Below are 17,524 nucleotides of genomic sequence, written 5' to 3'. Positions count from 1 at the left end.
GCTTTTAAATGCTCACAGTGAAATTTTCAGTGAAATAAGTCTAACATTCTTCTTAGTGTTAGGGCTCCTGAGGTTATGCTTTCATAGGAAATCCATTCCCTTCTTTAATACAATCAAACCTATGACCATTGACACTAGGTCACAAGATAAAAGGCTTCACTCTGTATATTTTACGATCACAGAAAAAACAATAATTTCAGCTCTATCCTTGATCCGAGGATATTTAACATCTTAGTAGTAGAGGAAGACTATTTCATCTTGAAGTTCATCCTAACCATCTTAAATTAATAATCCTAACTGTGCTTTTTTTTTCCTGAAAGATATATATGTGCACACAGAAACAGGAAACATTTTATATTTGTAAAAGCAACAGTGCTTTCAATTTGTAACCCTTCTTTGCTTTTCTTAACCTAGCATCACAGTTCTTAATAATCTGGCTTCAAAAGGGATGATTTCCATTCATTCTGAGACCTTAATAGCAATTTAATTTACTGTTAGTAAAAAGATGGGACTTACAGGCATTAGGCGAACTCTCATTTTTTTTCTTCACTTTGCATTTAACGTTGGCACATGGCAAAACTGATGCAAACAATGAGTTGTAGGTTTTAGGAACTTCATGTGAGCTCTGGAACTTCAAAGCAACAAGCTAATACGAGTTTCTAATTCTGGAGAGTCCAGTAAGATGAAACATTAAGTATGACATTTAAATTGAATTTGTGACCTGATGGCTTCTGAATGCAGAATCATATTGACCTCAATAGGAGTTCAATAAGCTTCCTGTGGCTTATTAAAGGTTCTGCTCTATTTTTTCCTTCAAGAATCCCTTTCAGTCAACACTTCTGTGATTCAGTATATATTTTATTTTACCTTAAATTTAGCAAACTAGTTTAAAATAAAGACATGACTTGAGCCAAGTTTCTGATTTAATATTACAATTTCAAAGCAAATCTTTGTCTACATTTTATGAATACTGTAGCTGCTCTTGCAAAAAAAAAAAAAAAACACCAAAAAACCACGATAATGCTAGAGTAGGCCAAACAGAATAGCATCATTTAGGTTGGAAAAGACCTTTAAGATCATCGAGTCCAACCATTAACCCAGGACTGCCAAGTCCACCACTAAGCCAAGTCCCTAAGCACTGCACTGACACATTTTTAAACGTTTCCAGGGATGGCAATTCCACCACCTCCTGAACAGCCTGTTCCAAAGTCAAAAGTTTCACTACCTATCTTGCAATGAATTGAGTATGTACATGAATGCAAAACACCTTACCTCCACAGATTCTTGTCTTGTATCAAAGGGCAACCGTTGTCACTTGTGGAACTTGAAAGGAACACCAATTTACTGGAGCAAGTAGCAATTTTGGAACAGCCTTTATGCCTGAAAAACTCTCAATTAAGGCAGGAGAAAAAATCAGACTTCATACATGTGAAACAAATGATCAATTTATTTTCTCCAAGTCATTCTCTTTAATAGTCTCAATTTATATTTACTTTTGTGCGGTTATTACTTAATCATTTTCTACTTCACACTAATATTTCTTAGCTAAACACCTATGTATATTTTTTATATAGCAGGTCAAGGACAGAGCCTCTTGACTACCTTTACCTAATATTTTTTATTGTCTAGAACTACAAACATATATTCTATATTACTTCACCTCAATTGTGGAGGGAGGGTTTCCTATCTTGTATAGGAACACGATGCTTAAAGTTATTAAATATTTCCAACTTGCAGCATGTACTATTAGTCAATGAGATTATGATATGAAATAATAACAAAAATAAAAACTATATAGTACATCTTTAACTCAGTTTATTATTTTTGTGGATAAGAGTAAAGCAGGCAGTAGGATTATAAAATCTTATACTATTGCCTTATTCTTCGTCTTTTCTGCCCTCCTTCAGTGCTTTCATGTAGTTTGTCAAATGACTATAATTTAACTAAAAACAGAATAACAGATTGTTCTTTTTAATGGGATTGTACTTTTTAATGGATATTAAAAGTAATATAATTAAAATTCTATTATAACTACCTGAAACTGGTCAGGATGCTGTCTTAAGATGGCAGTGGGTGTTGGATTGCTTCTGTGGGTTGATAGGATTGGTAAGAGCTGTTTATAGAAGTCTTAGCAACAAAAAATCTGAATTCCAGATGTGGGATTGTTACCCATTATGAATTAAAAAGAAGCTGCTACCAAAAAGATGATTACCAGTTAACAAATGTCTCTCTTTAGTCTTCAGTGTTTTTTAATCAGTCACATCCTTCTAAAAATATTTGACAAGGAAACAGGTTTCTTCTTGAAATACTATGTGTATCGTTTGCTGTAAGATAACATTTTAAACATGTTATTGTTATTTCACATGAGCAGGAAACTCTGCAGCATCAGACAGACACGTTGCACCAACAAAACAAAGAAGCAATGGCAGCTTTTAAAAAACAGGTAGCAAAATAAGGCCTTCTCGCTTTGACAATGAGATTTTAAAATATGATGGCATAATAGCAAGTTATCAGTTGGTATTAAAATTTTTTTTGTTGCATATCAATATTAGAATATACAGCTCAAAGAAATCAGGTCTTTCTCTTTCTTCCAGACACAGTATAAAGCCTGTATTTTGACAGTTCCTCTCAGTAAGCCACGCTTTCAGGAATTTTTCATTTTTATTTTTCAAAAAATTCCTAGAGAAGATAATGCTTCTTTTAATCGGTTTTGTTTCCCCCCCCCCCCCCATCTCTTAGTTGGCACGTACTCTTCAAGGTTAGATTCATAAACTATTGTAAAAGAACTGCCATATAACTTATTCTGTTCAACATTTGAAAGTGTGTTTCAGTCTTTCAAATTGGGGTTGTGAGTTTTTTTCTCTATAATATATAATCAGCAAATATGAATGCTGAAAGAACTTGCAGGGAACAGTCATAGGAACTGAAGCTGTTGCATACGGTGATGAAGAATTTTTCACTAATGCTGCATCACAGTCATATCACACACAAAAAAGAAATTAAACAGGTTTTTCTTCCTGAAAAAAATAATTTGTGATTTACAAGGTTGCTGTTTGTGACTCTACGGTAGCTATAGTTAAAGAAAAAAACCTCCAGGAAGTACACTATGCAGGGTAATGTAACTATATTGTCTTGTCAAGTTGCATGAATAAGATTAATCTCATGCGCAGTGTTGATTTGTTTTTTGTTTTTTGTTTTTTTTTTTTGCTACTGACAATCAAGTTACAGGCAAGAATCTTTGCCATGGAGGAAGAAAAGGTACTCTGCATTACAATTATTTGTTACTTGTCATCCAATGAAGCACACAATTTGTATGGCATTATAATTTTCTTATCAAATATGTTCTAAGTATAAACTAAGTATATTACAATTACATTATTTTTCTCAATATGGCCTTTGCAAAATAAATTTCCTTATAGCCTATATTACTTTGGGGTTTTTGTTTATATTCTACAGAACTTTACTTGTGAAATGTCACTTTAAAATCTGCTTATGATAAAAATCAGTTTCGGTAAAAGTGTTCTTTGATAGTTCTATACTGAAGCTATGCAATATTTACTTTGTTTTGGGGGTTTGGTACAAATCATCATGAGCCTTTTACCACGAACTAGTGAAAAATAACGATTTTAACTTGTTTAGTAAAAGAAGATTTTAATAGGGCTTTTACTGACTTACCTGAGCTGATCTCCTAAGGAACTTGAACTAAACTGAAGTAAGATATACTTAAGCATGAATTTATGGGATTTTTCTTAACTACATAAGGTTTTTATGCCAAGCTGAGTGCCTGCTTCCTCTTCTGAATAAAAGATTTGCATTTGATACACTAGGAGCCTGTTTCAGACAGTGAAGTCAATGAATGTCTGCATGCGGACTCTATTGCTTCACTTAAATTTCCTAGTGATTAAGATGCAATGGATGAGTATGCTATATGTTTCCTAAGAACTTGCACAGAAATTTGCAAACTGGTAAAATTGGTTTGAAAGTATATCAAAGTAAACTTGGTTTACCGCATTTATATTATCTGGTTTAGTTATTTTCTTGCTTGCATTTGGAGGTTGGGGTTTTTTTGTTTTTGTTTTGAGACACCCTGTTTGTCCACACCTATGTAGTAGTCCCTGACTTGTATTTTCTGTGACATCTACTGTTTCAGAATTAAACTGTGTGCTGATTATTTTTTTGTTCTCTAAGTGCTTCCATTGAATTGAATAGCACTTTCAGTGCTTTTTAACAAAGTAACTGAAAGAATAAATTAAACTGTAATGCTTCAGGACAGAGTTTGAATACAAAGAATAATTTTTGCTCCAATTTACATTATATGTACTTTTATTCATCAAGGTGGTTTCAGGGGATTGCACAGACAGCACAATGTCAGAAACAACTAGAACACACAGGGGTGGTTGAATGGTTGCATTTGTTTTCCCTGGTGTGTTCTCTGATATCTTCAGAGATATCAGATTCTGCTCTCCATTGTATTGATTGCTGCCCAAGATTCTTACCTGATTTAATTTCACTGAAGTCCTTTGACTTCATTCATATACATATTTAAGGGTGTTTATATCTTTTTATATCAATATAAAAATATAAAATATTTTAGGCTTGCATGTGTTTAGTAATTCTAGTGATAACAGATTATGGTTTAATCTTCCGTGGGTTGGAAAAACTGAGAAAGTTTTTTCTGTGAAGACCCTGCTACAGCAGATAATAAAATGGATTTACCTGATATTTTCTTTGTTATTTAGTATCTTTATTCTAAACTGAAGTAACATTAATTCTGCACTTGTCAGGCTTGTCTCTCCCAGAACAGAAAAATTTTAAACTTGCTGGCTAGTCATAAGTGATGAAAATATACTATCATGTTTTCACTTTTCTTTTTATAGCAATATATATGTACATTTTAAAAATATTTAGCTGAATTTTCACCTGTTTTCATCTATGAATTGTTCTGTCATAGCAGAGTAGTGCTTTATTTTTGTAACATTCTTGTTGATAAATTTGTTGTAAATCATAGAATCATTTAGATTGGAAAAGACCTTTAAGATCCTCAAGTCCACTCGTTAACCCAGGACTGCCAAGTCCACCACTAAACCATGTCCCTAAGCATTTATTCTGCCCAAATCCTGAAGTACCACTTTTGTTGAAAGGGAAAATATCAACTTGCGGTGGAAACAAAAGAAAAAGAAATTGATGGACTGAAAGAAGCCTTAAAAGCGTTACAGGTAAATTACTATTTTTGTTAAATAACTTCCCTTGCTACGCAAGTGTTTTGGTTTTAGGTTTTTTCACTGGTAAGCATAGTTGTTTTAAGAGGGTTTTTAAGGCTGCCTTATTCAATCTTTTTAGTACATGTACATCTCCCTTTCCAACATTGACTTTCTGTTCTAACCTTCAGTGTCAAGACTACTTCAAGTCAGCCTTCCTCCTAAAGTTCTTTTCCTCCAGAAGATCTGCAGACTCAGTAAAAATCCAAATAGCATGTGAAATGTGCATTTTTTCATTTCCATAGTCTTTTTTTCTATTCTTGTCTTCTTATTTCTCAACTGCCTGGAAATACTGGGTTTGGACTTCCAAAGAGAAACAAGAATTTACACTAGGCCTCCGGCTCACAGTGGTACCTGTGTTTTTCATTATTTTCCTTGGTTTCACTAGAAGGTTTCTGTATTTGTTGCTTAATCCATGGCTTTCCAATGCCTGCTTGTCAGTAAAATTGTCAGATAAACACACAATTTACCCTGGTACCACTTGGTTTTATTTCTATATTGTATTTTGTGTTGTTACATGGTGTTGGAGCAGTTGTGACTGTGATTCAGTTACTTGAAATAAAGGAAGACATAGAGATGTAGCTAGTCTTTGGTTTTATTTTAAAGACCAAGGCAGGTATGTTGAAAATGGATTAAAAGAGTAGAACTCAACACAGAAGAGCACTAGCATTGTAATGCATTGCCAGATTTCAGGTATTGCCAGGAACTAATTTTTTTCTACCCCAAACTAAGTGGGATAATAATTCTATTGAAAACAAAATGGTTATAATGGATTATTACCCATTCTTTTGCAACATGTTTGGTTCCAATTAATGTTCTCTTATAATGGGATGCATTTACCTGGTATCAGACTGTTTAATAATTTAGTTAACACTGAAGGTATTTTAGGGGCAAAAGAAATTTATTCCCATGGCCAGCCTCCTGTGCAATAGCTGTAAGGGTTTTGTTGCCTTGATCAAACCTTGGCATAGCACAGATGATGGAGAACATCCCTCCATGGCTTGCTGAGCATAGTATGTGGACAGCAAGGATAATGAAAGATTCCACTGGCTTTTCTTTTGTAAGATAAAACAGAAATTTAAAAAAAAGCTTAATATTAAAAGTTTAATGTTCACACCCCAAATATTTTTGTAGCAGTATAGTTCAGATCTAGGAAATTCTGCTGTGGCTTGAGGAAGCAGGAGGTCGCAATGAATCTGTGGACCCAGAAAAATTTGTTTGGAAATCAGCCTAAAATAAGAGTGAGGAATTTCTAATTTGGTTCTGTAGCCTTATCTATCCAGGAGAGCCAAAATTCTACCTTAAAATTATTGTTTTCTAGGCTTAGATTGTTGGTTTTTTTTCCCTAGAAATAGTATTTTCTGTGTAAGATTTACACACAGGGTTCTTTGACATTTCTTTTTTCCCCCCCTAGACATTGTTGATGTTTCTTTAAACGTTCTAAGAGATATAGAGACTAAAGCTCTTGCAATCTTAAGTATTATACAAGTTAAAATTCTCTGATGTCAGTGGTGTATGAGAAATAGTGTTGATGACTTCAAATGTCAGTCTTATATTATTAAAGCATGCAAGACTGGTACAATGTGTCTTTGTATGCCGCCATTTAGAATATCTACCGAGAATTCTTTTTTCCAACAGGGAACACACTTACATTCCTCTAGGACTTGAGGAATACTTTCATTTCTATCTCTGTTTTCTTCTCTGGTTATTTTTAAGAGTCTAGTTTACAGACTGTAGTCCATTTACATGTTATTTTTCTGATACATCTCAGAAAACACAAGGTTTTATGCATTTTTCAAAACTCCTCTAGTAACAATTTGTGTAAAGAATTTTTACATCATTTAAATATTGAATTGAAATTTTGTAAATTGAATATAATAATAAAAGAAATAGTGTAATCATTAATTCGAACCCAGTATTACTGTATTGGATGGGCAATAAATGCAATTAAATTGTAGGTATGAAAATGCAGATTGACATTAAAAAAACATAGCCACAATTTAATGAATCTCTTGTTCATTTCACAGATTTCAAAATACACTTTACAAAAGAAACTGAACGAAATGGTAAGAAATTAATAAAAGTAAAAAATAAGGAACAGCTTTTAAGAAAAGAGAATATCTGCTTAGAGTATAATGCAAATACTAACCAACTGTTAAGTGATATGTGATAATTATTACAAATAACCAAAAGAGGTGGTACCAGCTTTGAATCTGAAAAACTTTCAAATACAACATCTTCAGATTTTTATAGTGTGATAGCTGCTGTTTAGCATGTGGATTTTTTTCTCCCTGAATTAAAGTACAATTGGTTCATTTGTTGCCTTTCTAGATTAGATTTGAATAAGGTAATTATGTTACTCTTATAACATTTAGCATATTTGTCTCAAAGAAGTAGTAGAGAATTCCAAGCAGTTTTTAGTTTTGTTTTTGAGAAAAACTGATGTTTTCCCTCTCACCCTTTTTTTCACTCTTCAGAATTACTTCTTAACATCAGTTCCCCTGAACAGTTTAGATTTCATCCAGTCCAGCTTACACCCTTTGACACAGAGAATAAATTTATACAGAGTGACAGCAGAGTTGCTCTGAACCCTGTTGTCTGTTTTAGGAAGTGAAAGAGTGAGCTGCAGAACAACTGCTAAGCTTGATTGAATAAATGCTGTGAAAATTCTGCTGCTCAACTGGAAAGAGTAAAGATAATATTGTCAGACCATTACAAACTGTGATTTTAATTAAGAAGCTCAAAAAACTAGCGTCCAGTTTAGCTTTAAGTACCATGACATTTGTACTGAAAGTCATCTTCAACGCTACAGTGGTTTTACACAAAATATGGTGAAATTGAATAATGTGCCCTCTGACCTGGGAGATAAGGCTACAAGTTAAAGATCAAAGGCAACATAAATGTGTTTTATCTTACTTCACTCTTAACTTGTATTTATTCTTAAAATGCATCTGATGTAAAAACATGTTTAAAATATAAAAAAATATTGAACTTACATTTAGGTCATTTTACATATTACCTTCCTTTCATAACTTTCAAGTTCAGTCTTCCATATGAATGAGAATATTTAAATCACAACACCTTTTCTGTAAGCTAGAAATGCATCTGTGCTGCTTGAATATCTTCCTTTCCTTATGTTTATAAACTTTTCAATAATTGATTATTTGACTATTTTTAAAACATTGGGGTACTGTGACTTTGATACAGAGTATTATTAAAAGTGCTATTCAGCGGGGACAAGATATTAGAAATCTTATTTTGCATGTAGCACTAAACATAATATATGGTTTGGCTGTATTTATAGAAGATGGTCTGATATGAAATGATGAAAATAAAAATATGCAAGGTAAACAGAAATTAATTCTTTCCTACAACCTTATGCAGTAGCAGGCTAATACAATTTGAGACCAGATCAAATTCTATCAACTTCACTCTCTGAGTAGTTGCACTGAAATAAAAGGGTGTTCTAGGGATCAAAGTAGTAGTAGCCCATGTAGACTTGCAGTCAGTTATCACAAATAGCAAAATGTTTAAAAGTAAATGGATGAAATTCCAAACCATTAATTTGTTTGAGACCCATTTCTATTTTAGTTTTAAGTTTGTTTAAGACAAATTAGATCATGCCTTGGCCAGTGTTTTGGAAGTAAGCAGGTGTGCTGTTTAGTTTATATCTGGCACTTTAGAAGCCCTGCCATTCAGTAAAGTAGCTTTCGTGTGTGCTGGGGTTGAGCACCCCTTTACTGATGCAGCATTTTTTTCTGGTTTTGTTCCTTTAATTCTGTTTTTTTAGTCTAGTATATGCAGTGTTAGTATTTTGCATATACATCATATTTTAGCATGCTATCCAGTTGAGTTTATGTGAAAACTTCAGTGCTGATATCCGCTATTCCAAAATTCTAGCATATTTTGTTGTTTCATACTGATAGACTGTATAGAGACAAAGAAATAAAGGATTCATTTTTCTTCCATCTTTCCTTTGTTTCCATTGTAAAAGTGTTGATTATTGTGTGTGATGTAGTCACTTTGCACCTCACTGCAAGTGCATAGTAGCACTCATGCAGTCAGGCGGCTACAGGATGATTACTACAAAGCTAGTTGTCTTGACGGAATATGCCTGAATATGGGTTCTGTATTGTGCTATTTTTTTTGCTGCTGAAATAAAGAAATAACTGGAGGAAAATGGCCTTGGTCAGGTCTTGGTTTCCTCCTTCATTAACTTCCTGGCAGGTGATACAATGAAGAATGCTAGAACTCAGGTGTAGCATCTGTTCATGTGTTCCCTTGTTAACTAGCATTGTCTGATCCTGGGCATCTCTGAGAGAGTGAGCATTTAGAGTTATTTGTCTTCTGCAGTACCTAAATCTTAAATATATATCTTGGTGCTAAAATATAAAAAAGACAAGAATGAGATTAAGGCTAGTGTTGGCTCGTTTATAGATCAAATCTTGTGTGCAGTTCAGAAGAGCAAATTTAGAGTGCAAGATATCTGTATAGTCAAAGGAGAGACATCCCCTCTCTACAAGGTGCATCAATATTAGTGAGTAAAGTAGATGGAGTGACTGCCTCTTTGAATGACTGGTAATTAGTCTAATTTCACTTGCTGACTGTTTATATTGTAAACTACGTTTGTGAGATCATTTAATGGAGCTGCAGTCAAGTGATATGAAATGGTCTAGGTTCATTAAACTCTACTACTCCTCAAAAAAGAGGGGAGCTGCATCCAGATAACCCGCATTGTTCTCAGCAGCCTCCTGAACTGTGCCCAGGAGCTGCTTGCATGAGTACTGCTTGGCAAAGGCCAAAATGTGTCAGGGATATTTTTAAAATGGTATAGGCCTTTCCTGAGAGCTTCTCTGCCACCATTTAGTTTTCTAATATAGAAGTAGTGGCCAAATTAATGAAAAATTAATTGCTGTAAAATGTTAAGTAAATGTACTTTTAAATGTTGGTTTTCTCTTAATAATCTAAGATAGGAATGTTATTTTTATTTCCCTTCCATATATTTTAGGAATTTGCCTGTAATTATACTCTGTTGCTTAAAAATACAGTGGGAGGGCAGTGATACAGTATAAATTAAAAATAATTATTTTTAAGTAGAAAAATGGTGGCAACTGAAGGAACTATTGTGGAAAAATCTTCGTATTTTAAAGATTTGCAATTGGTAACCCTTGGCATAATTTTGACATGCTCTTGCCCTAGGTCTCCGTGCCGTTACATCTTTGTTTCTCTGACACTTTCACCTCCCGATTACCACCTTCTGCTTCACTGAGTCACTCTGAGTAGTGGCTCAATTTCCAGAATATCTTTGAGATATGAGCAATTCCCTCTTTGTCTTCCTCCAGTCACCTACCTGACCCTGAGCTATTTCTCTGCTCTAGTTCCACCAAGAAATCATTGTGCCTCAACAAACCATATGGCCACAATCAGTTCCACTCCCCATCCCAGCTTATCTTTATTACTGGTGGAGGGCAGGGCAATAATTCCTGTTCTTGCAGTATCAGACATTAGGAAGAACCACCAAGATTCTGTGGGTCTTACTCCAGCTCCAGGGTCATACCCTCCCTGTCCTACAGTGTCTCCTGGTGTTTCTTGATTGTCTTCTGTGGAAGAATGTTTTCAGACCATTTCACTGTGAGCAGAAGAATCACATGCTCAGGCTTTTATTTTACTGTGCACTAAGCCTGGAGTGCAGCTTGTCATCAAAAATCATATTTAGGCAAGTGGTAAGCTCTTAATAAAACTCTTGAGGATATAGCAGGCTGATTACTTTTCTCACTGGAAAGAGCCCTGGAAAATAACTAAAGTATATTTCTACTTTTCTAGTGAGGAGGAGGGACTAACATTGTCTTGCTGACTTAAGAAAGAAATTGGGAGAAGGCTAAGAAAAATCCATATAAAAGACAGTGCAAAAAAGTCAGATCTTGCCACAACTTGTTTGAGACTCAGATTAGCAGTGCCTCCCTGTTCGTTAATCTCTCAGAATAAATATACCTAAATGACTGTCAGGAAAAACAAATATAACTTTCCCTTTTTTTTTTTTGTTGTTGTTGTTGTTATAATATCTACATCCTAGTGTTAGTTAAGCACAGGTCTTCAACAGTTTACTTATGATTAAGAAAAAGAGGAAGTATACGAGCATTCACAACCTACATTCCTTGTAGTGATTCTGTAAGTGGTGGTGTTTCTTTGCCAATGCTTCCATTATGACTTTCCATTTGCTGTAGTGTATTTAATTTCATACCTTATAAAACATGAGAAATTTGTATTGTATATTCTGTTTTGCTAGCCTTATGTTGGTCATTTCTTTTGATTACTATCAGCTTTTATTATCCTCTGATGCTTGGACATGTATTGCATTTGTTACTGTATGGAAATGGAGCCTTGCAGAAGACAGAGACTGGGCCAGATTTGTCCTTGTGCAACTTGAAATTTACACACAGGAATGAGTTTGGCCCAATTAATTTTAGTTGCTGTGTTACTCTATTGTAGATTATAAATAGATTAGGTGTCTAAATACATGCATATCTTTTCTGAGGGATTAATTTATCGCACTCTCTTCAGAGAAAATTAATTGAAAAATTGACAAAATGATACTTAAAAAGCTATTAACAATAATACAGTATAAAGAGGAACACAAAAAACTTAGTGTATATGAAAAAAATATAATAACTTTTAAAAAAAGTGCACGTGTCACTGAATATAGTTTCCTGTGAACATGTATTTTCAATCACTCCTTCACAATACAAGGGAGAGATTGGTAAAATTCGTTAAATTTATACTTTTTACTTAATGACCATGTGGGTTCATAGCAATAAGATACTGCTTGGGCCAATATGTTAACAGAAATAAAAATACAGTGTTAGATGCTTACAAAAGTAGTTAGAATGTACAAAAGTAGTTAGAATGTGCCCCCCCCTTCCTGATACATAATCTTAAAGTAGAAGTGAATTCATCAAATTTCAAGATGCTACATCTGATAATTGATACTGAGGAATTAATAATTACTCAGTAAAAGGTTACTTACACTTTCCTGGGAAGCACAGGGAATGAATCTGCACTAGTTTCACTAATTTAAATCAGTCACCACCACTCTTTAGAATTAGTTGATGCACTTCTGTGTTTCAGCAAGTATATTGAAAATCTTTATTTAGGTTTGTCAAATGCACAAATTTTCTCTCCTAATTGGCATTGCTCTGTGTCATTTTTAAAAATCCCAGAACTGGAATGGATGAGGCTGCGGGACATCTCTGGAGATGGCTTAGTCTGACCCTGCCCTGCTCAAAGCAGGCTCAGTTAGAGCTGGGTGCACAGAGCCATGTCTAGTCAGGTGTTTTAATATCTGCACAGATAGACTCTGTAGCCTGTCTGTGCTACCTGTTCCAATGTTCGACCACCCATACAATAACTTTTCCCCCCCTCGGGTTTAAGTGAAATTTCCTGTATTTCACTCTGTGTCAGTGGGCACCACTAAGAGGAGTCTGGCTCTGTTGTCTTTATTGCCCCCTCCCCTAGTATGTATACACATTTATCACATCCCCCAGAGTCACCTCTTCTCCAGGCTGAACAGTCACAGCTCCCCCAGCCTCTCTGTGCATGTCAGGTGCTCAAATCCCTTGGTCATCATACTGGCCCTATACTTTGAACAATGCTGTATTGAAAAAAGCCCACTACTTTTGTTTGCATTTGTATTGCAATATGGCGTAACAAGTTTTCCTTGTTAATTAAAACCATGTTATGCTGGAAAGCGTTTAAGACCATAAAGAAAGACAGTACTTTTACTAGTGGCTTTACAAAGCAGACTGAACACTGTTTGCATCAGAAATTGCTTCTGTTATGTAACAGGAGACCATAAACATTTGTAGGCTTTATTTTCATGATGCATGTGCTAGCACTGTTGCCAAAGTTTAAGGAGATCCTACTCTTACCTGCCTCCAGCCACTTACTTGTTTCTGCCCTGTGCTCCTCCGTCAAGGTGCTGAGACAACAAACGGGTTGTGGGAGCTGTGATTTAAGCTATCTAGAGTTTTTAATTGGGCCCCATATTTTGTTGCATTGCTGTGACCTGAGAGCATGATATATTTGGTTTAATACTAGAGAAGGAACAAATAAGCAGCCAGGGCAACGAGGTACAAATATATTGCTGCTGAAGCTGCTGTATCGTTTTGAATCTGCAGCCAAAGATGTGGGCAGGTACAGCCCCAATCTGAATAACTGAGGTAGGGTGGGAACTGCATTAAACTGCATGGACATCATACATCAAAGGAATATGAGAATGTAATGCTGTACTGAGTGGTAGCACAGGAGGATGAGTGTAAACCACAGGCAGCATTAGCATGTTAGGCTATGTTCACAGTACAATGGCAGATTAAATAACGTGTTTACATCACATAACAAAGGAAAACTTGACACCAGGATTTGAAAACAGTTAATACAATACTGCAGATGTTTACATGAAAGTTCTCCTAAATACATGGGACAACTTAATGAAATATGCTAAAGTGCTTTTTTTTGATAATCTAACACACAGGTGAAGGTCTTTGGTATGGGGTGCTATTTGGAAATGGGAATTGATCATTAGATATGAAATAGACAACTGAGATATTGTGTCTCAGCATGTATGCTATTACATTAAAAAGCATTGGGAGAGTTGATTTATACATACGAGTTACTGTCGTTAAGCAGGTGCTTCATTTATGTTTCTAACAGGATCAAAAATTACAGATGCACTTAACAGCAAAAGAGGAGCATCATAAGAAACTGAATGAAGTTGAGAGGTGTTATGCCACTCTTGCGTGTCAGTTTGGAATCATAAAAGGTGTTCATGGAAAACTAGAGCACAGTGGTATGTATGTCTTAAATGTCCTCCAGCATTTGTTTTTGCTGTGTATCGAAAACTCCGAGTTGGAGAAACCTGACAATTCAGAAAAAACATCAGCTCCCCTGTGCCAAGCATCAAATAGAACAACTGACAATTACTGTACCTCAGTAGCTTCCTCAGTGTTTCTTTCTGTGACAATGCCAGGTTAAGCAGCACAGGCCCTGTACCTCTTCTGCAATTTGTTGATACACTACTGCAGTTGTGTGTGTGACTGCATATAAATTATAGCAAGGAGCTGATTTGTGTTCAAAACAATCCAGCAGCAGACCCACCCTTTTAAAAAAAAATAAATTACACTTAATTTGGATCAGTTTCCTGTTGCCATTCAGCATAATCAACTTAAACAGCTGTACCAGCTCAAATGAGAGGTTGAAAGTAAAGGAATTAGCAAATAGTGGAAAATAAAGCCTTTTAAAAGTAGGTTTAATATTGCAAAATGGACAGAAAACATTAATGAAATAATAAAAATTGTTTTCTTGTACACAAATATAACATCTTAAAACCAGTAAATTAATAGGGTGGTATGAGTAATTTTATGCAGTTATCATTGTTATGTAGATTCTCACTACGTCTATTTAAGCTTTACACATCTTTACCATATCCCCATTCATGTGATGAAACATAACAGAATTATTTGTGAAACTACTAATACACAGAAATATTATTCCACGTACTTTTATATAAATATATATTTTTATCTGTAAAATAAAAGTACCTCATTTAAATGAAGTTTTGTACCTATTAATTTGAGAGAGAAATCTTTGTTTCTCATAACAAAGTAAAAGATTTCTATGCAAACATCACAGTGTATGTGTAGAATATGGACTTGCAGATTGTTTTGTGTGCCTGAAGTTTTCATCCGTGTAAACACATACACAGCATGTAAATAAAAATAAGTATTGTTTTTTCAAGGAAAGGGAGAAGTATTTGTATATTTCAAAACAAACAAACAAAAACCTGCAAGCAAACAAAAAACCTCACAGCCCAAAACACCAACACATTCTCAAATACCAGAGCTTGTAAGTTTGGGTTTTCTCTGCCTGAAATCAAATATCTTTTCAGGTAAGTTTGAATAACTTGGTAACATGTTCTATGTCTATTTGTGATGTATCAATACCTCGATACCTTTTTGTATTCCATTTTTTAAAATAGGCTAATATTTAATATTAAAAATAACAGAAAACATTCCTGTGTTTTCCTTTTTATTTATATTGGGTGCGACTCTTCTATACAGAAAAGTCTTCTTGCAATTTCATGGAGAAATAATATTTACTTTCAGTATTTACACTATTTGAAGCATATATAAATGCTTTTTGCCATGTTTCTACTTATATTTATGAGTAATTTCAAAATCAACCTCTAGACAAGATTAAATATGTTACAAACTTCTATTCCAGAAGCCAATCTATTCACCAGTTTTACTCCAGTGTGTCTTTTACTGCAGAAAGAATTCGATTTGCATTGCAGTAAGATATGCAATGGGCATGTAGGTAACTTGTAAATTCTGAACAAGAAACTGCAGTCAGTGGAAAAGTCAGGCAGAAAATCTACAAGCCGTTTTTTATGTAAATTGTTTAAATCTGTAAACTGTTGTTCTTTATCTGCTGTATTAAAGCAGTACGTAGGGAAACAAGAAAGTGAAAATTGATGTTTTAACAGTGCTGTATGGGAAAATACCACAATTTGTTGTAAATCTAAAACTTTATTGCCTAACCAATGTCCCAGTATTAGTATTTTAAAGCTAGAGAGTGAACATGACTCTTGTTGAAAGACACAATTTTACCACATTTTGTTTGCTTGTTTCCGTGGGGTTTTTTCTAAGTTGTATCAGAAGATATGTGTTACATTCTTAAGTATTTTCATTTGTTAAGCACAAATTCACACATAAAACTGCAAAACTGCTTATTGCATTGTAAGCCTGTCGTCCATCGTTTTCCATGACACTTATCATCTTTAACAGAAAAGGAAAGGACTTTCTGGGTGTGATGGAGTGTCTAGAGTTCTTTATTCAAGTGTTGTGCCAGAAGCTTTTTGAGAAAAAAAAAGAAAAAAGATTAGGACTGAATGAAGAGGAAACAGGGAATAGAAAAGGCTGAAGAGAGACCTGAGAGGATTAAAATACTAAGGTTGAATAGAGGTGACTGAAAAAGTACAGGGACCAGTGAATATCTTCAGCTTTTCATTGTGAAACTTCCAGCAATTTTCCAGTAATATCTTGGCCTCAATAAAGTCTAAGAGAGAATTCCCTTCCCTTTTAAAAGGGGCAGAGATTATTCCTAGAGTTTTCTTCTCCATTATCCTCTGCTGTTTGCAGTCTTCCATGTCCTGTATGCATATAACTCTGTACATCTGTTAACTCAGTTATGTGAATTTCTGTGCTGCGTTATGTTCTGTGTTCCTCTGAAAGTAAACTCATCAGAAAATTTCAAGCAAAGCTTTAGTTAAACAAAACTAAGATTAAAAGTTCACAGATAAATGATCTTAATAAAGCGACATCAAATGACACTAAAAATTAAATTACAAATAAATTTTAAAAAAGGCAGACCAACATACTGAAAAGTCATTTGACGTATAGAACAACTGGTACCACCTGTGTCATCCTCCAGTGTAGTATCACACTGTACAGAGAAAGTAGTTGAGTCATATTTTCAGTCGTCTTCTTTCCATAAAGATGTTTAATTATTTTATAAATTTGATACACATACATTGCAGTTATAAAATATTCATTCAAATATGAAACTATTTATTTACCTGTTTTATCTTCTGTTTTAAGTACAGGAAGCAGTACAGCTTAATAAGAAGCTAACATCAGTGAATAAAAGACAAGAGACTGAAATAAGTAATCTGAAGGAAGTAAGTATAGTATGCATTTCTGAATGTATATCTGGGATTCTTTGGGACTTCTACAAGCTACCGTAGAATAGAAGTAGTGGACAAGCAGCAGAACTGTTCTTCTTTCTATAACTAATGGCTACATTGGGCTATGCTTCCTTGTTGTGCACAGATACTTCAGATGAATGACAATTAAAATTGGAGCAGCTCTGAGTAATTTCTGTAACTTGGGAATTTTTATTTACCTTATAGTGTCCTACTTATTTCTTGTTAATTATTAGCAGCCTCTCTTACTCTGCTGCGCTGTGTTCTCATTGCTTCTCCCATCTCATATGGAAAGGTAGCAATGGTGTTTCAGTTTAGTCAAAGAGGGATAGAACATTGAAGAGTAGTTGTCATAGAAGCAAGCAGGTAGCTTGAATGTAGGATAAAAAGTGTAACTGAATGTTCATCAGAAATGGGAGAATTTTGTGACAGGGGAACTGAGACATTAGCTAACAGTGATACTATGGACAAAGAAGTTGCCTGGCCATTAAGCTCTTTTCTGCCCTTTTCT

The 17,524-nt window shown here is 34.6% G+C and overlaps 1 protein-coding gene across 1 annotated transcript in view; it reads left to right on the top strand.

Annotated features, from left to right (window-relative positions):
* CCDC73 (coiled-coil domain containing 73) overlaps positions 1-17,524 on the top strand; it is a 102,304-nt gene that overhangs the window by 56,560 nt on the left and 28,220 nt on the right. Inside the window, 6 exon segments of the mRNA XM_055722565.1 lie at positions 2,372-2,443; positions 3,223-3,258; positions 5,142-5,216; positions 7,286-7,324; positions 13,965-14,100; positions 16,910-16,989. Coding sequence (XP_055578540.1) covers positions 2,372-2,443; positions 3,223-3,258; positions 5,142-5,216; positions 7,286-7,324; positions 13,965-14,100; positions 16,910-16,989 — 438 coding nt within the window.

This window comes from Falco cherrug, chromosome 10, assembly GCF_023634085.1.
Source record: "Falco cherrug isolate bFalChe1 chromosome 10, bFalChe1.pri, whole genome shotgun sequence".
Lineage (NCBI taxonomy): Eukaryota > Metazoa > Chordata > Aves > Falconiformes > Falconidae > Falco > Falco cherrug.
The sequence above is the reverse complement of the archived record's forward strand: the minus strand, read 5'-3'. Positions and strand labels throughout refer to the sequence as shown.